General features: G+C 31.3%; 4 protein-coding genes across 5 annotated transcripts; all 4 read right to left on the bottom strand.

The window, feature by feature from the left end:
• Positions 1 to 3,958: 3,958 nt before the first annotated feature.
• Positions 3,959 to 6,328, bottom strand: LOC121222619 (CASP-like protein 5B2). 2 transcript variants are annotated; one of them, XM_041103750.1, is made up of 4 exons: positions 5,912 to 6,328; positions 5,748 to 5,813; positions 5,092 to 5,167; positions 3,959 to 4,322 (listed from the first exon to the last, which is right to left on the bottom strand). In XM_041103750.1, exons 1-4 carry the CDS (start codon positions 6,037 to 6,039, stop codon positions 4,125 to 4,127), a joined length of 468 nt encoding a protein of 155 aa, XP_040959684.1. In that variant the 5' UTR covers positions 6,040 to 6,328; the 3' UTR covers positions 3,959 to 4,124. The 2 variants fall into 2 exon arrangements, with proteins under 2 accessions (XP_040959684.1, XP_040959685.1); XM_041103751.1 differs by lacking the exon at positions 5,748 to 5,813 and having other exon boundaries at positions 4,013 to 4,322; positions 5,034 to 5,166; positions 5,912 to 6,311.
• Positions 6,329 to 7,018: 690 nt separating this feature from the next.
• Positions 7,019 to 11,395, bottom strand: LOC107935280 (uncharacterized). Its single transcript, XM_041103748.1, has 11 exons — positions 11,010 to 11,395; positions 10,241 to 10,284; positions 9,645 to 9,725; positions 9,333 to 9,440; positions 9,137 to 9,228; positions 8,888 to 8,962; positions 8,752 to 8,821; positions 8,379 to 8,480; positions 8,049 to 8,157; positions 7,552 to 7,614; positions 7,019 to 7,283 (listed from the first exon to the last, which is right to left on the bottom strand). The coding sequence occupies exons 1-11, from the start codon at positions 11,227 to 11,229 to the stop codon at positions 7,180 to 7,182; spliced, it is 1,068 nt and encodes a 355-aa protein (XP_040959682.1). The 5' UTR covers positions 11,230 to 11,395; the 3' UTR covers positions 7,019 to 7,179.
• Positions 11,396 to 11,456: 61 nt separating this feature from the next.
• LOC121222617 (NAC transcription factor 32) lies at positions 11,457 to 13,031 on the bottom strand. The gene is made up of 3 exons (XM_041103747.1): positions 12,715 to 13,031; positions 12,324 to 12,619; positions 11,457 to 12,246 (listed from the first exon to the last, which is right to left on the bottom strand). The coding sequence occupies exons 1-3, from the start codon at positions 12,932 to 12,934 to the stop codon at positions 11,677 to 11,679; spliced, it is 1,086 nt and encodes a 361-aa protein (XP_040959681.1). The 5' UTR covers positions 12,935 to 13,031; the 3' UTR covers positions 11,457 to 11,676.
• Positions 13,032 to 18,466: 5,435 nt separating this feature from the next.
• On the bottom strand, positions 18,467 to 26,253 carry LOC121222618 (uncharacterized). The gene is made up of 8 exons (XM_041103749.1): positions 25,939 to 26,253; positions 25,205 to 25,248; positions 24,670 to 24,750; positions 24,358 to 24,465; positions 24,162 to 24,253; positions 23,918 to 23,992; positions 23,782 to 23,851; positions 18,467 to 19,002 (listed from the first exon to the last, which is right to left on the bottom strand). Exons 1-8 carry the CDS (start codon positions 26,156 to 26,158, stop codon positions 18,919 to 18,921), a joined length of 774 nt encoding a protein of 257 aa, XP_040959683.1. The 5' UTR covers positions 26,159 to 26,253; the 3' UTR covers positions 18,467 to 18,918.
• Between the last annotated feature and the right edge of the window lie 9 nt (positions 26,254 to 26,262).

Here is a 26,262-nt window from a genome sequence, read left to right as displayed (position 1 = left end):
TTAAAGGGGGAAAATAGGGTATTAAATGTGTGATGTTGAATGTGCTTCAAATTTCAATAATTTATATTTTTTATAAAAAATAAAAAAAAATTTAAGATTCTATTTAGGTTTTGGATATTCTAAACTAAGAAAACTCTATAGACAAAATTTGTCCACATTTAGAATTATTATTATTTGAATGGTCTCTCAATTTCTTACCTAATTTTGATGGAGGCCTTAAAAAAAATTTCCCCAATTTAATTTGGTAAAATGCAATTTTCCTTGGTTCCAAATTGCAATTAGAATAAAGCCAATTAAAAATAAATAAATAAATGTATAGTGGAAAATTGGGTTTGTTTATTATATATGAGGACTATAGCTTTTTAGTTATCAAAATGTTCTAAAGATTTGATAATGGAATCCTTTAATTGTCATTTATTTAGTATATTCTTCAACAAGTCATTTTCTTGTATATATTTAATAAAAAAAAGTATAATGATTTATTTGGCCCTCCAACTTTATAAAAAAAATTCATTTTAGCCTTCCATTTAACTTTTTTTTTTGTCTCTTTTAACTTTTAAATTTGCACTGTTTGTCAAATTACCCCAAAATTGATGGAGAAGTTAATGTCTGTTAACTTAGCTGATGTGGCATATATGTGGCAGTTGACGGTTATGCTATGTTAGCAATTAATTATTTTTTTAATTTTTTTAAAATTGAAAAAAAATATGAAATATATTTTAAAAATTAGAAATGATTAAAAAAGTATAAAAATTATAAAAATATATATTTTTAATTTTTAAAAAATTGATTAATGCTAATGTGTCATACATGTGGATTATGACTAGTGGGGGGTTGGAAAAGGTGCCAGCCCCCCTAAAATGGACAAGTTTTCATTTAGCCTATTTAAAAATTTTAAATTAATAAAAGTAAAATTGTGCTTTGGCCCCCCTTAAAATTAATAAAATTTTGATTTAATTCTTTAAAAATTATAAAAATATAGGCTACTCAAATAGTGAAATTGCATTTTTACTATCGTAAAAATTATAATTTAATTTCATCATCCTAAACAATTTTTCTGGCTCTGCCCCTGACTATGACGTAGATGTTATGTTAGTAAAATTAACAACACACATTAACATTTGTATCCATTTGGAGGTGATTGGATAAAAAAATATAAATTTAAGGGTTAAAGGAGACGAAAAATTAGATGAAGGACTAAAACTAAAATAAACTTTTTTATAAATTTGGAGTGGCGGGCACAAAAGTTGGATGAAATAATGTGTCCTACCATGTGAAGAATTGGATTTGATATATTATGTGGCATACATATGTTTATTTCAATATTTTTCTTTTCATTAAGTGATGTTGAAAATTAATTATTAAAAAGTGTAGTTGGTAGACCTACCTTCTTAAAAAAAATAAATATAATTTCAAAGCATAAAATTCGAATCCAATTTTAGATTTTTATGACAAGAGATAGAAGAATAATTAAGTAATTACGTCAGCATATATTATTTTTATTCAAATTATATCACATTAATCACATTTATAAAAAAAATTTATTTATTACATATTAAGTGGAATAAAAAATACCCGCCATATCCTTTATCACTTTAAAGATGTTTTCCATTATATATCAAAATAGACCTTAAATATTCGATATTTGTCTTGGGTAGAGGTGTTCATGGGCCGGGCCGGGTCTAGAAAAAATTTCGGCCTGCATCCTAGGCTCGGGCTCGGCCCAGTCCGAAATATGGGCCTGAAATTTTATCCAGGCCCAGCCCAAGAAAAAATTCTAAGCCCAAGTCCGGCCCATTTTTTAATAAATACCTAAAAAATATTTTTAAAATGTTTTAAAATAAAAAATAAAAATATATTTATTATATATTTGGGCCGGGCCCGGGCCAAAAAAGTGATGCCCGAGGCCCGGCCGGTTTTCTAAACGAGCCTTATTTTTTACCCAAACCCATATTTCAGGCCTATATTTTTACCCAAACCCTCCCATATTTCGGGAGGGCCGTCGGGCAGAGCTGAGCCGCCCGGCCCATGAACACCTCTAGTCTTGGGTATGAAGTAGCTTTAAAATTCGTGGCTAACATCTACCTTTTAGTGGACTTACAAAATGCGAAAAATTAGTTATTGGGCTTGTTTTAGTAGATACATTGAGAAATAAAATAATTTTAACCTACTGGTCCTTAATTATTGAGATTCAACTATCATAATATAAAATAGGTTAAATTTTACTTTAAGTCCTTGTACTTTTTTACATTTGAAATTTAATTTTTTTTTTACTTTTGAAATTTTAAAATTCAGGTCTAATTTAGTAACATCATTAATAATCTTTTATAAATTTGTAATGAAACTGGATTTAATAGAAGAATTTAATAATGATTCAATTGAAGTACACAGATTAAATCTACAACTTTACATATAGTACGTGATTAATAGTAAAATTTAACCAACCGATTTAACTCTTACTATTTGAGTCAAGACTGAAAATTTAAAATTCAAGAAGTACAGGGACTGAAATTGATCAGTTTGAAAATGTGTATGCAGTGGCGGAGCCAGGATGTTAGTATTGGACAGCCAAGCTAAAATTAGACGTGCTACGTAACAATCAATTCAAAAGAGGCAATATTCCAACATAGCAACTCGATTTAAACATACTGCTTCCTATTGCTTTATTTTTAATATTATTTTTAATACTATAAAAATATTGGAGGGGCCTACTTATATTTTTGGGAGGGCTATAGTATCTATACAAAGGGAAAAATTATAAAAATCTTAAACCCTGGAGGGCCATGGCCCCTCTAAGCCTCTACTACACTACGTCATTGTGTGTATGGATTAAATTTGATTAAATAAAGACTAAATTAATAATTTACACATAGTACAAGGACTAATAATAAATTTTAATTTTTTAACGTGGAAAAAAGTACCAATTGGAAACCTATGGTCCTTAATTATTAATAAATTTCACTTTCCAATATATATTTTGCTGACCAAAAAGGAAAGGATAAAAAGAGGCTAAATAGCATATTCTAAAGTCATTATCATCACTGTAATATTATAGGACCACAGCAGGGGAACATAAAATTATTAAGATATTGACTTTGTTGAAATTGTTGTTTCCAAATTTTTTTTTTCTTGTTTGGTAATGGAAAATTGCTAAATTTCATGTGACAGCATAGCTGTAATTCCCTTTAGCTGAGTTGTTTCCATCATGGTTGAGTTACAGACATTTTTCCTTTTCATATTTTTGAAGCTAAATAAATAACCCAATTTATTTAATTTTACGTAAGAGATTTGGAAATATGGATATTAAAATTCAAATTTTAAATTTATTTCGATATTTTTATGTATGATTAATGAATTAATCGAACTAAATATGATTAAGCTTTTTAATCAACACTTGAGCTGTATAAATAAAATTTGATTTGATAATAAAAAGTCAATATTTTTAATTTGTTCAATTCAAACTTGTAAATGATCTGTACTAGATACGATTTAAATCTAGAATGCATTATACTTTTAAATGATTTGAACTCGAAATGACTTCAAGAAGTAACCCAAAACGATCTGACTGAAAAACTCGAAATAGGCAAAACCCAAAACTAACTCGTACTTAAAAATTGTGATTGAAGAATTTTGAAACTTGAATTAACTGACCTCATATATATATTTTTGTAAATTTGGAATTTAGTACACTTATTAGTGTTGTTAATTTTTTTTTTAAATTTGTTGGTGTAAGATTTTGAAATGATTAAAAAAATATCAGTTGATAATCATTACACTGAAACTGAATTTGACAAAAGAATTTTAATTGTGCTAATAATCAGCTTGTATTTTTAAACCTGAAAAGTAGAGGGACTAAATTCCTTAAAATAAAAATAGGACTAAATTTCAAATATATGAAGAATAGAGGACTTAAACTATATTTTAACCTTTTTAAATGGTTGAGTGGAAAGAATAAGTTGTTGAAATTCAATGAACATATATATATATATATGTATATACATGTACAAGAAGAAAAAGAAAAAATCTATGAAACTGACAGAAGATTACCAACTATGACAAGTTTCCAAGAAAATTGGAACTATTTTCAATGGAAAAGGGGGAATTGTAACATAAATGGGATGGATTTAAACAGCGGCCAAAAGCCAAAATGTGACATGGGAAGATACGGCAAGCAGGAACCATGAGATGAAGGCAAATAAAATGGAAGCTTTGAAATGGGAGCATGGTATTTGTGGTGATCTGCAGTAACCCAAGTCTCTTGAATAAAGAACTGTTACACCTGCAGATGAACATGCTGCTGCAAGTGATAATGTGGCTGTTACCTGCACTTTTCATCACCATCATGGTCATTAACCAGTTAGATTATCAGCATGAATATGTATGTATGTCCTGCATTCATGTTCGTTTGCATATTTGAACATGCGTATGGTGATCTGACCTTCTAAAGATTACATGGCAATTCGCTCATTATGCAATTTTCATCATCATCATCATGACACATAAATCTTTATGTATGTATGTATGACAGCCATGTTTGTTGCATAGTTGGACATGACATGGTGATATGACCTTCTAAAAGATTACATGGCAATACAATCATTCTGTAGTTTTCATCATCATCATCATCATTCATCAGCATCATGACATTATCATTAACCAATTAGATTATCAGCATGAATATGTATGTATGTATGTATGAATGAATTACATCCATGTTTGTTGCATATTTGGAGTTTGGACATGAGTTTGGTGGTATGAACTTCTAAAGATTACATGGCAATATGATCATTCTGCAGTTTTCATCATCATCATCATCATCATCATGACATTATCTTTAACCAATTAGATTATCAACATAAATCTTTATGTATGTATGTATGTATGTATGTATGTATGTATGACATCCATGCTTATTGTATATCTGGACATGAGAATGGCGATATGAACAATTTCGTATTTAACACATATCAATATCAGACACTCATCCAACAGCAAAAAAAGTAAATTTTAGAAATGAAAGTTAAAATTATTACCCAATCACCAATAACAAACAAGCTTACTAAGACAGGATTGTGTAGGTTTGTCTTTGACCTCAAAGCATGGAAATCGAGACATGCAAGTCCAAAGCTCCATAAAACTTGAATCCCCATTGACGCAATCAAATAGCTGAAACCAACAAAGAAATGCACAACCAAATGAAAAATAAAAAAAAAAACATCACAAACCAACATGCCATTTCAAGTATCTAAGCTACACAGACTCGGGTGTAATTGTCATACATGAGAGCCTTGAGGGGTTATGTCTTTATACTCATGTTAGTATATATGTAGGATACAGATATTAAACACGAATATACGAAAAAAGAAAAATTTTAAATCCAAAAATCTATAATAGTTAGTCTTTCAAATGAAGAAAACAAAGAAATGCAATATGGTAATCTTTTGATTTTTAATTTTTCTTGAAGTACTCGATATCTAGATGGTAAAAGTATTATGGCAACCTCTATATTAAGAGTTAGAGTTACATTTTGCTCCCTCTATTAAAAAAATAGATAGAATCACTAGATAGTTACACCTAGCATCTATCGTGTATCTCGTTATGAGGTACAAAGAGCAATTTTTAACGGTAAAACAAAATCAATTTGCTCTTTGATCTAATTAATATGGATTAATTTATTTTTTTTGAATAAATAGAGTAAAATGCAATCAACTCTTAGTACAAAAATTTTCATGATATTTTTACCATATCTGGACATATATTCTTCAAGTTCTCTCTGAAATATACTCGAACAGGTAGCGTGCCTCACATTCACACTCGAACCCATGCCACATGGATTAATCAATAGAATCATATACAAATAATCATCAATCTAAGTGAAGATATAACCAAGATAATAGAAGGAAAACAATACCAGAAAGCAGTGGAGTTAAAAAAACCATGAGCAGAAACCATGAAACCAATTGAAGCAGCTGCAGAAAAACACTGCCCAATTCTTAATAATAGTCCACTTAACTTTCCTGGACTACCAAACAAGGCCATATGAACATGTCAAAGGTCTCTAAAGCATGAACAATGAAGAAATGGGATGATGGGGTTGTTTTAGCTTTAGCTTAACTACCATTCAAGAGAATTTTTTTTTCAGATTTTTGGGTTTAGTTTGGAATCTATTGACTGCAATAACGAATGCTCTCTTTCTAGGAAAGTGACATTGAGATTTCATGTTGGATAGTGACAGCAGCTTGACTATTTGTGTCTCTTTATCCCTTTTTTATGGATTAAAGCTGTTTTTTTTTTGTTTCCTTTTAATTATTTTTGGTTGGTGATTGGTAAAGTTGCATTCATCTTTTTCTTTTCATGTGAAGTATATATACATATATATTAAGCATGCTTGAAAGTACGATGGACACGGATATTTTAAGAAATAACAATGATTCTTATAAAAGTTACATAGAGGCATGATTAAATTTTAACTCAATTGATATTGACATTATTATCAATATAAAAAGATATAGGTTTAAGTGTGCTGAAGCAGATTATCCTACTATTTATGGGAACAAGAGTAATCTTTGTATATCAGCACAAGGACAAAGGCTAAAATTTTTTTTAGACAAAATTAAATTATATATTTTTGTAATAGTAAATATATAAATTTACCATTTTAATAATTTATATCTTTATAATTTTAAAAAAATTTTAAAAAATTACAATTTTACCATTATTAATTTAAAATTTTATAAACTATAAAGAGACCTAAATAGAAAATTTTCTATTCTAGGAAGCCGACGGCCTTGCCAGCCTCCTGAATTCTTGCCAGCCTCCTGAATTCGCCACTGCGTCAACATGAAATATACATGACATATCACATGTCACTATTTGATTATTACGTCAATCATGCCAGTTTTTAACAATACAAATTGTTGGAATTTTTAACAGAACTAACCAATTTCCTCTTTGATGTAACGTACTAGGACTAATTTACCTATTTTTTTAATAGAATGAACAAAATGCAATATAACTCTTAGTACAAAGTCTCCATAGCATTTTTATCCAGTAGTTTCATAGCTATGATTGCATACTTGAAATTTTTATTTGCATAGAGAAATTAGCAATCATGGTACAAGTTACAACAGATTTCATTTTTTAATTCACTTTGATTTTCATGGAACCTATAGTTCTTGTTTATTTGTAGCTTGAGGAATACTGGTTATACTTTTCCCGGACAAAAGCTTCGAGAACGGTGTTCTTCTCTTGAAAATCTTTGAACTCGATTCTCCAACCGTGACCTGTAAAATATAGATGTCAAAAACTTTCAAGATTGACCGTTACGAACATTAATCAAATATGAAAAGGAGGAAGACAATGAATCCAACTTATGTTGAGTTTTCATGTGCAAAATGTGGTTACAAGGAACAATGGAAACATGTTAATGTTTCAAAAGTACATAGTTCGGATCGGACGACATGTGCAGGAGGCTGTTCTTGAAAAGCATGCAAAGTTTCGATATATACTATCAAAATAGTCTGAAAATTTTACGAGACAACTGACACCAACCTGGTATAATCCAATCGAAATCGAATTGTATCAACTTTTGAACACTATCCACCTGTTTAGGAACTGTTAAAAATAACAAAATAGTGAGCGTAAGTGAAGAAAATGGTAATTGATGAAAGTTGAATCCAGTGAACTGTTAGAAAGACAGGCTCCATAAATAACATGTCCAGCTAGATGATGATGATTTGTTGACAAGGTGGCTGCCTATGCTGTCATGTTCATGTTCCCTAAGATCATATTCATAGCTCATGTTGTTGTTTTTAGTTTTACTCATAGATGTAATCGCATGATGAAATGCCGGCATTAGTTCGAAGTCAAATGATACAAGTTTATGTGATCAAATCTTGTATAAGTTTGAATAAGATCAAGTGTCTTGCATCCAACACACTCGAGTTCGAGTAACATAGGCATATAAACCAGAAAATATAACTTACCAAACATTTCCATGCAATAATAATTTTTTTGGTACAAAGGAAGCCGTGTTTACGTAGTATTACCAGAGTATTTGTTGTACATTTCCATTATGCTGAGTCCAGATTCAGTCATCATCAGATGGTCACCCGTAAATAGAATCTTCAGTGGCTTATAAAGCAAGCAAACAGTACCCTGCAACAAGTTACAAAATGTATTATTATAAGCCTTGTTCATCTTAAACTGTTTAAGAAATTACTGAGATATCCGGAGTTGAATTCGTAAAACTTTATTCATATATAGTGATTATTTGCAGAAGTTAAAAAAAGACATAAATATTGAAATGTCAACCAAGAATCGATGGAAGTGTTTCTCAAAGCCATATGGAAGTCGAATGTATTTGATTAAGAACTCACTTCTGTGTGGCCAGGAGCATGTACAAGCATAATGTCATCTCCGAGGCTCCATGGACCATTCCCTTCTAGCTTCATCTCAACATCAGCAGTACAAATTTCTACCTACAGAGATGAAGTACACATAGTATAATAGCTTTAAAATTTGCACTCACGGTCCGACTAATGTTTGATATAAACAATACAGTAACTTCCATTCATGGGCTTACTAGTAAACTCAAGTGACCTCTCATAATTTAGAACTTGCAAACTGTGAAAGATTTACGAACATAGAAGGAACCAAAGCAAGAATAAGATCACTTCTGTCTAGCAGAACTAGCTCAGATCCTTAAATAGATGAAAGTGCATATCAGAGGTTAAGGATGATGAAACTAACATCTTCTGAGTGCAGAATTCGATCACAGCTAAACCGTGTTGCCCACTTTGCATGATCTGCAACATCATCCCTGACCATAACAACATGGATCAGAAACCTCAAAAATAAACAATAAAAATTAAAATTATGGACATACTTGTGGGTTAGGAACAAATAGCGTACTCCACCCATTGTCTCAATCTCCTTTGCAAGTTTCTCTGTAAATCTGGGGCTGCAGAGAATTATATTAGACAAATTAGTTCAACCTAACATGCGAAGCAATCATAGTGGGAAAAAAAGAAGAAGCATTTCTATGCATTTGGAGGGTCTTTAGAGGGTTATATCCCATACCCATGCTCGGAAATATGTCAGGTATAGGTGTTAGACATGAGTACTATAATATTACCTATCTATAAGTATATTTCCACCAGGGTGAATGATCAAGTACGAAGCAGCTCCGTATGATTTCTCAGAATGATATCCACAGTGATAAACACCCTGAAAATAATTATATCATAGACATAGTGATCGGGTTGGCATGCTAATCCAAGAATGTATAATATAAAAATGCAAAATAAGAACACACTAATGATATGATTTACAGGTAGTTTCTTCTCATCTACTGGAATCGGAAATGTCTTTTGAGCTTCTAGGATATCAGGAGGAGGTACTTCGGTACGGATTGAGCTTGTTGGACAGGAAAGCAAGGCCTGAAAATATCAAATGTTTATGATAACATTGCAGTTTCTTCTGGAATAGAAATCAAACTAACGTATCTCGGTAACAAACACGCTGTATGATAATTGATAGAAACAAAAATGAGAAATGCATAAAGGTGTTCAAGCGTATGAATGTGTGAAATTATGATATATCATGTTATAGATATACAAGAAAGGGAACCAATGAAACGGCACCTGGAGAGCCTTTAATCGATCTTTGCTAGAAGTTGGCTGTTTATAAACTGCAGACATTTCACCAACTCTTGTGAAGACTTGCTGAAAAACAAACAAGAAATAAAGAAACATTAAAGTGAGAATATTGTTATGCAGCATAGTTAATAACTCTCAGCCGGTGGTCTGCGGATCTTGTTATTATATGGAAAGTGATTAGGCAAAAGAAAGGAAGAAATCATTTAATGGCAAGCGAGATGCCTTCCATGACTCTCAGCTTATATATATACCATAGCTAATCAAACAATTTTTATTTTCAATTCATATTGCCATATGCCATCTCGGACACGGTAAAAAACAGCAATTCTAAGAGTTAAACATAGTTTTCATTTCTTCAAGTCTCAATGCATTCAGAAACTAAAATTGTTGATGAACAATCTTGTTCTATACCTTGTAAACCAGATCCTTGAAACTTATATTCAACTAGCAGTAAACTGACATTCATCTATACCTTGTAAACCAGATCCTTGAAACTTATATTCAACTAGCAGTAAACTGACATTCATCTAATCCAAAAAGTTAACTCCAAAAGGAAAAAAGCTTGATTGTTAAGCGATTACCGGAGCCATCCAACGACAAGTATCACAATCTATGCATGTATGATCTGCAAAATAGATTAAAAACCAATATACCAAAATTAGCAGAGATGGCACTAAAAAAATAAAATACTCTTTTCCTATAGGTATCCTCACTGTCTATGCTGCTCGGACTCATTTTTCTTAAAGTATCTGTGTCCGACACAAGAATACGAGATATCACCTCCAAAGATTCTCCAAATACATGGAAAAACATAGAAAAAAGATTAACCATACTCGTATGACGTATCCAGAGGTGTAGCCGGGGGAGGCAAGGGCCTTGGCCCCTTGGCCAAATGGTGAAATTGCTATATAGGGCCCTCCAATAAGTAAAACATTAAATTAAGCATTTTAAGCCTTTAGTTAAATGGAAAAATTCAAAGTTTGGCCCCTATAAAAAGTAAATAGTACTATATATCTAGCTTTCCCCCTCTCAAATTTTACAAATTTATTTCGGCCCCTAAACAAAATTGCTGGCTTCGCCCCTGCCCGTATTCAACACTCACACAGTCCGAGTACCATAGCTTCCAGCATCTATTAAGAGTTAAAAACATATATTTAACACCTATATCCTATTCATTTTCAACCGTAAGAACTAAGAATATACCATCCTACATAAAAAAAGAAGTTAACAACCCCTCAATCAATGAACTAGTTCAGTAACAATTTCCCACCGATTACAGTATATTATAAAGAAAAAAAGCTCCCCAGAAAGATGAAATTTTCTGGGAAATTATCAAAATATGATTTTTACCTACAAAGAAGTCGCCATCTACATTCTGGTGTCGTCTTTTTCTAACCCATCTTCCAGTATCTGATTCCACAGATGAGCTCTGAACTGCTTTAACTGATGAATTTCTCGCGACCCTTAAATTTATTTGAGCTTTAGTTGATGAATTCTTCAGCTTATCAATAGAAGAAGGAAAATTTGAGCCAACACTTGCGAGATTGATAGCTTTGTTTGCTAAAGCCATGGTGGATTTTCTCACCCTTTTCTCTCTATTTAAAAAAAATTCAATGAGATGAAGACTAAGAAAAAAGAGAGGAAGAACATGTAGAATTTGACGAGCTAACTTGCGTAGTGATATTGTATTTGGTATTTGCTAATGTTTTGGCTTTTTGACCATGAAAATGGGTAAAGCAACGATGTTGACAGTGTAATTGTAAACTTTTGGTTTAATTTTTGTTCTTGTCCCTCAAATTTTGATATTTAATTTTTGGGTAAACTACACTTAAGTTAAATTTACATTTTAATTATTTAATTTTAAAAAATTACAAATAATCATTTAACTTTTGGGGTTGATTTCCCCTTACATTGCTAAAAAAATCATCAAACTTAAATCTATCCTTGGTAAAAAAATCCTATGAAATATAGTTCAATTACTGTTAGGATATTCAAACCCTAAAAATAACCTATCAGTTCAACAAAACTCTGGTGGTGGCATCCCAAACTCAGGATCCAAAAGATATTCATCAACCGAGAAATCAAAACCTGTGTTGGCTCCTAAAAACTGCTGCGGTGGTGACGGTGGCGCCGGCCAATGTGGCTGAAATTGCAGCGGTTGCGGTGGCAAGTTAAAACCAGCATTGCCCATGGACTGAAACTGATTATCAAGAGCAGCAGCAGCAGCAGCATTTGTTACAAAATCATCATAATTTGGAACCTGCTGGAACCCTCCTCCATGTGTGGGATTATTATCAAACATATAATAATTACCGTATTCATCGGAAACAGGCATTGGATTGTCTAGTTCAGGAAACCGATTAGTGTCTTGTCCAATGTTCATGTTAAATGGTTGGACTTCACGCTGTTCATATTGATCATAAACAGGTGGTGCAACCATATTAATGGGTTCACTAACAGGTTCAGCCATTTTGTGAGGTTCAACTTTCTCTTGACATTCAAGACCGTTCTCTTCTTGTGGGATTCTATGTTTTTGCTTTGCTTCCCTTCGGTTCTTGTATAATCTACACAAGACCCAATTATCCAGCTGAAAGAAAACAAAAAATTTTCGAAATTAAGGACTAATTAATAGATACAAATTTTCACATATTTGAAAGATGATACCTTCATGTCTTCCTTGCCGTGTCTTACTCTGACAGGAGCTTCGCTTGATACATATTCATGCATGGTCCAATTGGTTTTAAACCCTCTCGGTGGTTTCCCTTCGTAAAAGACTAAAGTCTTTTTACATCCTATCTTCTTTCCTTTCAATATGACCTCTTTATCGGCTCCGGTCGCTTTCCAGTATCCTTTACCGGCTTTCCTCGCCGGCCTTGATCCGTTTGTATATTTCCGTTCTCGTGGCGTAAAAAAATACCATTCTTTTTCGACTTCATTCGACGATGTGTAATTGTTCATGGCTGTTTAATCAAAACATAATCAATAATACAAAATTAAAAAAAAAAAAACTAATGTTTTACAGTTTCAGAGAAAATAAAGAAACAAGAATAAAAACCTGTAAGAGTTTCAGGATCATGTCCGTAGAGATTAGCCTCTCTTATTCTATTGGGTGGCAATGGAAGACCCGAAATTTTTGGTCTTAAGTAATAATTAACAAGCTCTTCATCCCTTGGTTTGAATCTATAACCGGGAGGCAATAACCTGAAGTATTCTTCTTCCTCTTCTTCTTTCTGCTTCTTCAGCATTGAATCCTGGAAATTTTCATTATTCGACATTGCTTTAAACCCCGAGAGTGATTTCCGGTACGGAAAGAAAAATGTAAATATTTTGTTTGTTGATCTTGGGAAGAGTTCAGGTTGAGTTCCACAACTTAATCAACTTTCTAATATTTAATTGAGAAAAATAATTATTTTAAATATATCAATTTATAAAATAATATTAGATAAGAAATTTTAGTTGAGATAGATTTTGTATTCTTTATCTTATATTTTGTGTTTTTAATTAATTATTAATGATCGAAGCACTTAATTTTTTAACATTTAATTGAGAAAAAATAATTATTATTTTAAATATATTAATTTATAAAATAATATTAGATAATATTTAATTTATAAAATAATATATTAATTATTAATGATCGAAGCACTTAATTTTTTTTATATTTAATTGAGAAAAATAATTATTTTTTTAAATATATTAGTTTATAAAATAATATGTTAATTATTAATGATCGAAGCACTTAATTTTTTAATATTTAATTGAGAAAAAATAATTATTATTTTAAATATATTAATTTATTTTTTATAGTAGATAAGATTCAATTTATAAAATAATATATTAATTATTAATGATCGAAGAACTTAATTTTTTAATATTTAATTGAGAAAAAATAAATATGATTTTAAATATATTAATTTATAAAATAATATTAGATAATATTTAATTTATAAAATAATATATTAATTATTAATGATCGAATCGCTTAATCTTTTAAAATTTAATTGAGAAAAAATAAATATTATTTTAAATATATTAATTTATAAAATAACATTAGATAATATTTAATTTATAAAATAATACATTAATTATTAATGATCGAAGCGCTTAATCTTTTAAAATTTAATTGAGAAAAATAATTATTATTTTAAACATTTTAATTTATAAAATAATATTAGATAAGAAATTGGGGTTCAGATATATTTTGTATACTTAATCTCATTTTATGACAGAGGTTGCCATTTAAAACATTAATTATCAATAAAATTAAATTAAAATTTTATTTTATTTTCATAATAATTTTAAGAATTATCGCAATTATTAAAAATTTAATTTTTCAAAGTATTGTAAAATTAAAATTGGATCGATCATCAAATCGATTCGATCAGTTTAACCGATTTATTTTAATAAATTAATAAAAATATTAAAAACATAAAAAATTTGATTTCGTCAAATAATTAAATACTTTTAGCACCATTAAAAATTAATGGCACGATACTTTGAAAGAATGTCACGTCATCACTTTAAAATTTTATATAAAAAAATAAGAAACTTATAAAGATATTCTTTTATAATTTTTATTTATTTGTAGATTTTTGTGTAATTTTTTAAAATAATTGAGTGATGTTATGGCACAAACTCAAAACACGGTATCATCACCTCTTAAATGAGTTGGAAACTACTAAATTGTTCTACCGTATCCAAAATTGGGTCTAATTTGAACTAAAAAAGTTTAGGACCAAATTGAAATAAAATATTGAATTTAAGAGTTAATTGTTGTTTTATCCTATTCAAATACAAATGTGTTTCATAAATAGTAGTGATGAAAATAAAAGCATCAGCCACTGTTGTTTAAATTGGATTGGATCGACCGGACACCCCACACTCGACTCAAAGGTATTTTAGATAAATAACCTAAAAAAATTAAACTTTTTTTAAATGACCCTAATACTAGATTATTTAGAAAAATAACCTAGTTTCTACGGTAAAAGTGGGTTCCTCACCTCAAATGGCGGCACCACCCCAAAATCATTGCATCATCATTACAAAAAATTATAGGAACAAAAAAATTATTCTTTCTTGGCATCGATAAAAAATATGGTATTTTCAACCATATTTCCAAAGTTATACAAAAAATATATTTTTTAATATTTGTGGTGCCCCACGTTATTTGGAGGCACCAAAATGAAAAAAAAAAATTACCACCACATTATTTGGAGGCACCCAAATTGAATAAAAAATTTTGTAATTTATTGGTGCCGCCACTTCATATGTTGTATCTAAAATTATTTTCTCATATTGCCTACTATAAGTGTGGCGGCACCACCAACTATATATACTCCAACTTTAACTTAGCACACGTAGAGGTCTTAAATTTTTTTTTGTTAGTTGAAAGAAAAAAAAAAGGTGTTATGTTGAAAAAATGAGAGATATTTATTATTATGATGTTCTTTAACAAAAAAATTATTTTGTCATGACCGCTATATATAGAAACACGAAAATGAGAGATATTTATTATTATGATGTTCTTTAACACACTAGTATGACACATGGTGCCTAAAACGGTACATAGTACCTGATCAGTATACGATACATAAGTGCCTGAAACGACACACGAGGTGCCTGATACGACACACAAGGTGCCTAAGATACAATACATAAAGTGTTTGATGTACAACACATAAAGTGCCTGATCGGCTAAGCCAATAAATCCCGTACTCTTACAAATCCTATGGCATGTCAATTATATCCAACTTAGCCCAACTAGTTAATAGGGTATTTCAATTTCACAATCAAATTTTCACTTTTATTTCAAGAATTCATTTTCAATATCAATTATACTTTTCTATTCACTAATCAAAACACAATTCAATACCAGCACATACTTTTCTCATTCAATTTAATTTTCCAAATTCAATTCCCAATCATAATTTAATTCCAAATTTATTTTTCCATTTTCAAGTCAATATTCATTTCATTTCTTTATATATATATTATATATATATCCATTATTCAATTGAATTTCTTTCAGCTTAAGAATAATACTTACCTTATATTTCACTTACCTCATTATTTGCTTACCATACACATAATTTAAATTCAACACTAAAATAATAAATAATTTGAATTATAGTAATACAAACTGTGATTTTCTCGAGTTTACTCCTCGATAATCTTCTCTTTTCCCTTCCGTGCCAATGTTTCTGGTTCTTTACTAGCTACAAAAATAATAATAATTTACACTATTAATTACAGCACTAAGTATGATAAATAATTGAATTTCTAATCGATTCCTACCTTGTTCTCAATTTAATCCTAATTAAGTTTTCTTACTTTTCTAATTCAATTCACACTCTATTTCTATTCAAATTTCATCGAAACTCAAATTTAACTATCAAAATTTCAGCATATTTTCCTAATTTCGAATTTCCCTCAATTTAGTCCCTAAAACATAAAACTTATAGCTTACTTCACAATTTAATCCTTTTATCAATTCTAACTTGAAATTCATTCAATTAAATCCCTAATTCATCTCTTTTGTTCAACATAAACTATAGTTGAAAACCTATGAACTCTTAAAATATCAACTTAATTTCAACAAAACTCTATTCTAAAGCTTCTAAAACATCAAATTTAAGAGAAAATGACTTGATTGACTTACCAAATTAAAGCTTAAATCCTTAAAACCTAATTTTTCCTTTTTCTTTCCCCTGTTTCGAATGGTCTCTGTTTCTTTTCTTCTTTGTTTCTTTTATTTCTTTACTTTATTTCTTTTATGTATTAGTTAATAATAATAATAATAATAATAATAATAATAATAATTATTATTATTATTATAATATTTAATTCATAAATATCTTTTACTTAAATTATAAGAAAATATTTTATTTTATTACAAGTATGTTTTTATATATTTTACACATGTTTTATTTAATCACCAAACATTTGTCTTTAATTTAATTTATTTCATAATATAATAATTATAATTATAATTTATCAAAATATCTTTTTAACTTAATTTTTAAGTAAATAAATAATTATAATACAAATGTATATACACATGTTATTACATATGTACAACATTATCACCCTACATTTGCCACTATTTGATTTAATTTATAATATAATATCATAATTTTAATTAATATCAAGATTTTTATGAAGTAATTGCCGCCTCATGCTTGTGAATTGGCTTAATTGCCATTTTGATCCTTTATACTTTCTTTTAATCTATAATTAAACTTTTACCCTTTACTCAATTTAGTCTTTTTTTTCTAATTACCTTAAATTAAGCTAAATTCACCTAATTAAAACCTAATTAAACACACAACTAGACTCACAAATATTCCTAATAATTATCTACAGGTTTAATTTTCTAAGACGGAGGCCCGATACTACACTTTTCTGATGCCCGTAAATTTTGGGTCAATACAAATTCAGCCTGACCCGACCCGACCCGACCCTTTTTAAGTTTATAATACTCTATATTATTTTATTTTTATATATTATGTAATTTAAAACACATTAAAAAAATAAACTTATACTAAATATATACTACTGCTATAATATAAACATTAAAATAATGTTAAGATGACTATATAAAAAATTTCAATAAATAAAAAATATATAAAATTATTAAATATTAAAATAAAATAAAATAAATATTTAAAAAATAAAAAATAATATGGGCAGACCTAAAATAGGCTTGGCTTAGTCTTTTACAAATAAAGGCAAGTTTAGACAAAATTTTAAGTCTAGATTTCGTGCCGAGTCGAGCTTGAGTAAGCATCAAGTATATTAATATCATGCTCCGACCCAACCCAACCCATGAGCACCTCTATTCGTGTACCTATGTATTATTCATTTTATAACTATATTTAAAGTATTTTTATATATATCATTCATATCATATTTGCTTTATTAACATCAACATTTGTAACAAATTTCAATTTGACAAATCATATAAATAAATTTTATGGGACTCAATTGAATTCATATGATAAAGGTCTTATAAAAATTTGAGAAATAAGCGAACTTGTAAAAAACAAAAAAATATATATATATATATAATTTTCTTTTAGTTAACCTCTTATTTGGTGGACCAAAATACTTAAATCTTACATTTCAACAAAAGAAATTAAACAATGTAATATTATATTTCACCCATAATATTACATTCTCATAATCATTTTATGGAACGTAATCTAAGATTCGATGAACCAAATGCTCCCTTAAATAACTGAGTTGTTAAAATAATTGTTGTATGACCTTTTATGTTTGTACTGTCTGCACCAATACAAACCTCTCTTTTCCATTTTCTTTTACAGTTCACTTTTTTTCATGAAACCGTTTTAAATGTCATGAATTTGTGAACCAAAGTCAAACAACTTTCTTCTCTAATATTCGACATTGACTATCAAATTGATTTGAATCAAAGATATGTTATTCTACTCATCGATTAGTATTGGTCCACCGTATTGATCGTTGAATCATTGTTTGAAGTTTGCTAATTAATCTTTTGAAAAAAAAAAAACTTAACAATCTAGTAACTTAAATAAAAACTTTCAATTAGTTCAATGATCATTTTCTAACTTTTTAAAAGTTCAATGATCATTTTGTAATTTTTTAAAGTTAAGTGACAAAAACGTAAATTTATTAATAATTTGGTATAGTTTAGTTTTACTTTTTATTTTTTAATTTTACATGCTATGGTTTTTTTATTAGGGTCAAATTGATAATATTTTTAGTTTAAGCATTTGACCAACAAATATATTTATTATTAGTTTATTGGATTTTCACTTGGCCCTAATTGTGTGAATAAATAACAGTAATAAATGTGAATTTACAATATCATTTCAATGACAACAGCTAATTACGATTATTTTGTAATTTTTAAAATTGAGTGACCAAAATGTAAATTTATTAATAGTATACTGATTTTATGTGGAATTTACCCTAAAATAAAAGGTGCAAAATTAAGCCTAATTAAGGCCCAACTTTACAAAAAAAGGGCTAAAATATTTGCCTTTTAAAACCTTAAAACCCTCAATACAAAGAATTAAGCTTTTTTCTAAAACCCTAAAAAACCCCATTGTTTTCTCAGCTCAGTTCCCATGGCTTTCGCTTCGGTTTTCCGTAAATCAACTAACTCGTTGGCTCCACTGGCGATTCGACTCACCCGAGTCCAGAGGAACTACCATTCCTTCATCTTTAGGGTTTTGAACCATGGGTTACAGGTTCAGAAACCGGCCGTTGATCGTTTTTACCCAAATAGCTTCCATTTCTTTACCGCCGTTGCTTCCAAGAAACCCTTTTCTGATGAGTCTCTCATCCAAGTTCTTGAGTCCTGTTGGAGAAATAAACGTGAGAGAGATAACATAATATGTAAGAAAGTTGCTCTCTTATTGATGAATTCTGAATGAATAAAAACAAAGCATAAATGCCTATATTTATAGGCTTATATAGAAACTAACTTAACACAAAAATAGCTAACAACTCATTTGATCAACCTAAAAATTCTGAAACTACCAAGATATTACCAAGATTTTCTAAACATCCCATAATCTATTATTTTGAATTAATTTCAACACCCCCCTTATTCAAAGTTGCAGAGACCAAGCAAACTTCTAAAATAGCAAAACTTCTCTTTTGATAATGCTTTTGTTAACACATCTGCCAGTTGCTCTTCAATATTGCAATACTCTAAAGATATCTCTTCTTTTGCTACCAAATCACGAATGAAATGATAACGAATATCTATGTGCTTTGTTCTACTATGAAATGTTGGATTCTTTGTCATGGAGATAGTGGATTTGTTGTCATAAAATATGGTAGTTGCACATTTCTGCTCTTGTTGGAGATCGGTTAACATTCTCCTTAGCCAAATGGCTTGACAAGCTATTGCAGTTGCTGCTACATATTCAGCCTTTGAGGTTGACAATGCTGTTGTAGCTTGCTTCTTAGAACTCCAAGTGATCACCCCAGAACTTAGAGTAAAAACAAATGCTGATACACTTCTTCTGTCATCTACAAAACTCACCCAATCACTATCTGTGAACCCACACAATCTGAAATCTAAAGTTTTTTAGTACCAAATGCCATACTCTGAAGTTCCAGAATGTATCGCAAGACTCGTTTTGCTGTTCCATAATGAACCTTTGAAGGTTGCTGCATAAACCTGGAAATAACACCAATAGGAAATGCAATATCGGGTCTAGTGTAAGTAAAATAGATTAAACCTCCAACCAAGCTTCTAAACCTCATTGCATCTGCCATTTCTTCTTCATCCTCTTGCTGTAATTTTTCATTGACATTCATGAGTGTAGCTGTAGGCTTGCAATTAAGTATACTAAATTTACTGAAAAGGTCCTTGGCATATTTTTTTGTGAGATAAAAATTCCATCGCCAGCTTGATGAATTTCAAGACTGAGGAAATAATACAATAAACCCATATCGAGCATCTCAAATTCATTCATCATTTGAGACTTAAATTCATCAACAAGTAAGTTAGAGGAACAAGTATAAATGATATCATCAACGTAAAGACAAACAATGATGAAATCATTTTTACCTTCCTTTTTCACGTACAATGTGGGCTCATTCTCACTTCTCATGTACCCTTTCTTCTAAAAATACCCATCGATCTTGTTGTACCATGCTCGAGGGGCCTACTTCAATCCGTACAACGCCTTTTTCAGCTTGTAAACCTTTGTTTCGTTTCCCTTCTCTATGAAACCTTCTGGTTGTGTTACATAAATTTCCTCTCGTAGATCTCCATTGAGGAACGCTGATTTGACATCAAACTGGTAAACAGACTATTGCAATTGTGCAGTCATTGCTAGAACAAGCTTCACCATTTTGAACCGAGTTGCTGGAGAGAAAGTTTCTTCGAAATTAATACCATATTACTGAGCACAACCTTTCGCTACAAGATAAGTTTTGTGCTTTTGGATGTTTCCATCTGTACCGAATTTTGTCTTGAACACCTACTTCAAACCAATTGCATTTTTATCTTCCGACAAGTCGACCATCTCCCAAGTTCTATTCTTTTCGATGGATTGTATCTCCTCCATCATTGCCTTTTTTCCATTTTTCCTTATCAGTAGCTTCTTCATAATATAGAGGATCAGAAACGGCTAGAGCAAATTGACAGGATACATAAGTGTCATCAGCATATTTCGGATTCGACTTTTTGACCCTTGTTGATCTCCTTAGTGGAATTGGCTCGTCAGAAGATTCTTTAAGTGTTGTAGATGTTGCTGGTGCAGGCTCCTCTTTTTTATCTATAGAATCTTTGATGGGAAAAGGAATCTCCTGTTGTACCTGCTCTACAGTCATATCCCAGCTTGCATTTTCATCAAACACTACATCTCTTCTACTTGTAAATTTTCCACTATGATGGTTATACAATCTATATGTTTTAAATTGAGTACAATAATCAATGAAAATGCATTTTTCAGACTTTTCATCAAGCTTTTTACGAGCATAAGAATTTACCAAAGCATATGCAACACACCCAAAAATTCTTAAATGACATACATTGGGTTTCCTACCACACTAAGCTTTATATGCAGTTTTGTTCATGACAACCCTTGTTGGTGAGAGATTCAGTAGATAGACGTATGTTGCCATAGCTTTCGCCCAAAACTGATTTGAGAGTCCCTTCATTTGTAACATGTTTCTCGCCATCTCCACAATAGTTCGGTTCTTCCGCTCAGCGACACCGTTCTGCTCAGGAGTGTAAAGAATTGTTAACTCCCTATGATGCCACTGTCCTCACAAAATAGATTGAACTCTTTGGACACGAACTCTCCACCTCAATTTGTGTGAAGAACTTTGATATGACAGCCACTTTGATTCTCCACCATAACCTTGAATTTCTGGAACTTTTCAAAAGTTTCTGACTTGTTTTCCAAAAAATACACCCAGCTCATGCGACTATAATCATCAGTGAACAGCAAGAAGTAACAGCTCCCACCCAAGGACTCGATTTGTATAGGACCATATAGATCAGCATGAATTAATTCTAAGCATTCAGTAGCTCTCCATGCTTTTCCAACAGAAAATGGCTTCCTATTTTGTTTTCCATAAATGCATCCCACATAAATCAAGAGAGCTAATTTTCGGTAGTCTAAGAACCATACCTTTATCACTCAGTAATTTCAGGCATTTAATATTGAGATGACCATACCTTAAATGCCATAGCTTCCAGTCATCTTTAGTACTTGCAGCAAGAACAAAGTTCTCCATGTTTGAAACATCCAACGGAAACATCTTGTTTGGTGTCATGTTGACATGGACTTGTTTGCCTGATTTTTTATTTTTGATGATACATGCATCATCATCAAATACGACAACATATCCACCAGCCATTAGTTGTCCAACGCTCAATAAATTGAATTCTAAATCAGGAACAAACTGAACATTGTCCAACATTTTTCCTTCTCCATGGCTATTAACTATTTCCACAGTGCTTTTTCCTTCAACTTGCATCTCCCTTTTGTTCCCAAGCTGCACCTTTATCTTTTGTGACTCGTCATGCTCCTTGAATAAGGATTTGGTGCCCGTCATGTGATTCGAACAACCGCTGTCCACAAACCACCAATCACTTGGCTTATGGTTAGTATCAATACAAGCTATAAAAAACTTGTTTTCTTCCTCACTTTTTGATGCAAAATTCATTTTTTGATCTTTATACCAACAATCAGCTTTTACATGCCCATATCTATTGCAATGGTAACATTGAATGTCATTTTTTGTGTTACCTTGCTCATTCGATTGCCTTTGTCCATCATACCTTCCTCTGCCTCTGCTTTTGCCATAACCACCGTTACGACCTCTACGAAATCCTCTTTTTCCTTGACCTCTATTTGTTGAACGGTTATTGTCGCCTTTCACTTGAAATGCCTTCTCTTCACTCTTTTCTGCTAATCTATTGATTCTCGCCTCATGAGATTGAAGAGATCCCATCAGTTCATCAACAGAAAGAACTGACAGATCTTTGGACTCTTCTATAGCAGCCACAACATGATCAAATTTTGTCGTCAAGCTTCGTAAGACTTTCGCCACAATTGTCTCGCTGAAATTTTCTCGCCATAAGAGTGCAATTGACCGACTATTGTCCTCGTTCGTGACAAAAAATTAGCAATTGATTCACCATTCTTCATCATCAAGGTCTCAAAATCACGTCGCAGTGATTATAATTTCACTACTATAACTTTTGAATCACCTTGATACTCTTTCTGTAAGATTGACCATACTTCATTCGATGTGATTGCTGCTGCAATTCGAGAGAAAATAGAGTCATGATGAACTACTTGTTGGATAATGAACAATGCCTTACCATCGTTTTTCTTGACTTCTTTCAACCTCTTACCTTCTTCATCAGGTTCAAGTATGTCAACGAACTCGTACTCCACCAAGTCCCATAGCTCTTACGATCTGAGCAATGTCCTTACCTTGATGCTCCACCACTCATATTTCTCACCATTGAAAATGGGTATGAGTGGTTAAGAGGAAGAAAAACCAGCTGATGCCATTCCAAAAACACTCACTCTCTTCTCTCGTATTTCCCAAAGACCCCAAACAAAGTGTTTCTCTCAAATCCCTAATGGACCCAATCCTCACTTTCACTCAATTGCCTAAAGGATCCAACCTGGCTCCGATGCAAAATTTGTTGGAGAAATAAACATGAGAGAGATAAAATCATATGTAGGAAAGTTGCTCTCTTATTGATGAATTCTAAATGAATAAAAATAAAGCATAAATGCCTATATTTATAGGCTTACATAGAAACTAACTTAACACAGAAATAGCTAACAACTCATTTGATCAACCTAAAAATTTTGAAACTACCAAGATACTACCAAGATTTTCTAAGCATCCCACTAATCTATTATTTTGAATTAATTCTCAACAAGTCCGAGATTCAGTTTGTTGAGGGTGATAGCTCTGATCAGGTGACTAATTATTTTACCTTCTTTTTTAAAACGTTTCCCTTTTGTTAATGGGGAATTAAGGGTAAAGCATGAATTTTTGAATTTGAAGTATATTGGGTTTTTATTTTTAAAATTTATTTCATAAAAATGGATAGTGCATATCAGAGGTTAAGGATGATGAAACTAACATATTTCGAGTGCAGAATTCGATCACAGGTAAACGGTGTTGCCCACTTTGCATGATCTGCAACATCATCCCTGACCATAACAACATGGATCAGAAACCTCAAAAATAAACAATCAAAATTAAAATTATAGACATACTTGTGGGTTAGGAACAAATAGCGTACTCCACCCATTGTCTCAATCTCCTTTGCAAGTTTCTTTGTAAATCTGGGGCTGCAGAGAATTATATTAGACAAATTTGTTCAACCTAACATGCGAAGCGATCGTAGTGGGAAAAAAAAGCATTTCTATGCATTTGGAGGGTCTTTAGAGGGTCATATCCCATACCCATGCTCGGAAATATGTCAGGTATAGGTGTTAGACATGAGTACTATAATATTACCTATCTATAAGTATATTTCCACCAGGGTGAATGATCAAGTACGAAGCAGCTCCGTATGATTTCTCAGAATGATATCCACAGTGATAAACACCCTGAAAATAATTATATCATAGACATAGTGATCAGGTTGGCATGCTAATCCAAGAATGTATAATATAAAAATGCAAAATAAGAACACACTAATGATATGATTTACAGGTAGTTTCTTTTCATCTACTGGAATCGGAAATGTCTTTTGAGCTTCTAGGATATCAGGAGGAGGTACTTCGGTACGGATTGAGCTTGTTGGACAGGAAAGCAAGGCCTGAAAATATCAAATGTTTATGATAACATTGCAGTTTCTTCTGGAACAGAAATCAAACTAACGTATCTCGGTAACAAACAGGCTGTATGATAATTGATACAAACAAAAATGAGAAATGCATAAAGGTGTGCAAGCGTATGAATGTGTGAAATTATGATATATCGTGTTATAGATATACAAGAAAGGGAACCAATGAAACGGCACCTGGAGAGCCTTTAATCGATCTTCGCTAGAAGTTGGCTGTTTATAAACTGCAGACATTTCACCAACTCTAGTGAAGACTTGCTGAAAAACAAACAAGAAATAAAGAAACATTAAAGTGAGAATATTGTTATGCAGCATAGTTAATAACTCTCAGCCGGTGGTCTGCGGATCTTGTTATTATATGGAAAGTGATTAGGCAAAAGAAAGGAAGAAATCATTTAATGGCAAGCGAGATGCCTTCCATGACTCTCAGCTTATATATATACCATAGCTAATCAAACAATTTTTATTTTCAATTCATATTGCCATATGCCATCTCGGACACAGTAAAAAACAGCAATTCGAAGAGTTAAACATAGTTTTCATTTCTTCAAGTCTCAATGCATTCAGAAACTAAAATTGTTGATGAACAATCTTGTTCTATACCTTGTAAACCAGATCATTGAAACTTATATTCAACTAGCAGTAAACTGACATTCATCTAATCCAAAAAGTTAACTCCAAAAGGAAAAAAGCTTGATTGTTAAGCGATTACCGGAGCCATCCAACGACAAGTACCACAATCTATGCATGTATGATCTGCAAAATAGATTAAAAACCAATATACCAAAATTAGCAGAGATGGCACTAAAAAATAATATGCTTTTTTCCTATTGGTATCCTCACTGTCTATACTGCTCGGACTCATTTTTCTTAAAGTATCACCTCCAAAGATTCTCCAAATACATGGAAAAACATAGAAAAAAGATTAACCATACTCGTATCCAGAGGTGTAGCCGGGGGAGGCAAGGGCCTTGGCCCCTTGGCCAAATGGTGAAATTGCTATATAGGGCCCTCCAATAAGTAAAACATTAAATTAAGCATTTTAATCCTTTAGTTAAATGGAAAAATTCAAAGTTTGGCCCCTATAGAAAGTAAATAGTACTATATATCTAGCTTTCTCCCCTCTCAAGTTTTACAAATTTATTTCGGCCCCTAAACAAATTTGCTGGCTTCGCCCCTGCCCGTATTCAACACTCACACAGTCAGAGTAACATAGCTTCCAGCATCTATTAAGAGTTAAAAACATATATTTAACACCTATATCCTATTCATTTTCCACCGTAAGAACTAAGAATATACCATCCTACATAAAAAAAGAAGTTAACAACCCTTCAATCAATGAACTAGTTCAGTAACAATTTCCCACCGATTGCAGTATATTATAAAGAAAAAAAGCTCCCCATAAAGATGAAATTTTCTGGGAAATTATCAAAATATGATTTTTACCTACAAAGAAGTCGCCATCTACATTCTGGGGTCGTCTTTTTCTAACCCATCTTCCAGTATCTGATTCCACAGATGAGCTCTGAACTGCTTTAACTGATGAATTTCTCGAGACCCTTAAATTTATTTGAGCTTTAGTTGATGAATTCTTCAGCTTATCAATAGAAGAAGGAAAATTTGAGCCAACACTTGCGAGATTGATAGCTATGTTTGCTAAAGCCATGGTGGATTTTCTCACCCTTTTCTCTCTATTTAAAAAAAATTCAATGAGATGAAGACTAAGAAAAAAGAAGGGAAGAATATGTAGAATTTGAAGAGCTAACTTGC

Source organism: Gossypium hirsutum, chromosome D10 (genome assembly GCF_007990345.1).
Source record: "Gossypium hirsutum isolate 1008001.06 chromosome D10, Gossypium_hirsutum_v2.1, whole genome shotgun sequence".
Taxonomy (NCBI): Eukaryota; Viridiplantae; Streptophyta; class Magnoliopsida; order Malvales; family Malvaceae; genus Gossypium; species Gossypium hirsutum.
The sequence above is the reverse complement of the archived record's forward strand: the minus strand, read 5'-3'. Positions and strand labels throughout refer to the sequence as shown.

Coding starts and splice junctions, on each gene's coding strand:
- LOC121222619 (XM_041103750.1), bottom strand. CDS start 6,039: ATGGCCTTGTTTGGTAGTCCAGGAAAGTTAAGTGGACTATTATTAAGA. Junction 5,168..5,747: donor CTTGAAGAATATATGTCCAG/ATATGGTAAAAA, acceptor TTGTTGGTTTCA/GCTATTTGATTGCGTCAATG. Junction 4,323..5,091: donor CTCGATTTCCATGCTTTGAG/GTCAAAGACAAA, acceptor TGAAAAGTGCAG/GTAACAGCCACATTATCACT.
- LOC107935280 (XM_041103748.1), bottom strand. CDS start 11,229: ATGGCTTTAGCAAACAAAGCTATCAATCTCGCAAGTGTTGGCTCAAAT. Junction 9,441..9,644: donor ATCGATTAAAGGCTCTCCAG/GTGCCGTTTCAT, acceptor TGATATTTTCAG/GCCTTGCTTTCCTGTCCAAC. Junction 8,822..8,887: donor TATTTGTTCCTAACCCACAA/GTATGTCCATAA, acceptor TGTTATGGTCAG/GGATGATGTTGCAGATCATG.
- LOC121222617 (XM_041103747.1), bottom strand. CDS start 12,934: ATGTCGAATAATGAAAATTTCCAGGATTCAATGCTGAAGAAGCAGAAA. Junction 12,620..12,714: donor TGATCCTGAAACTCTTACAG/GTTTTTATTCTT, acceptor TTGATTAAACAG/CCATGAACAATTACACATCG. Junction 12,247..12,323: donor ACGGCAAGGAAGACATGAAG/GTATCATCTTTC, acceptor GTTTTCTTTCAG/CTGGATAATTGGGTCTTGTG.
- LOC121222618 (XM_041103749.1), bottom strand. CDS start 26,158: ATGGCTTTAGCAAACATAGCTATCAATCTCGCAAGTGTTGGCTCAAAT. Junction 25,249..25,938: donor AGATGGCGACTTCTTTGTAG/GTAAAAATCATA, acceptor TCTATTTTGCAG/ATCATACATGCATAGATTGT. Junction 23,852..23,917: donor TATTTGTTCCTAACCCACAA/GTATGTCTATAA, acceptor TGTTATGGTCAG/GGATGATGTTGCAGATCATG.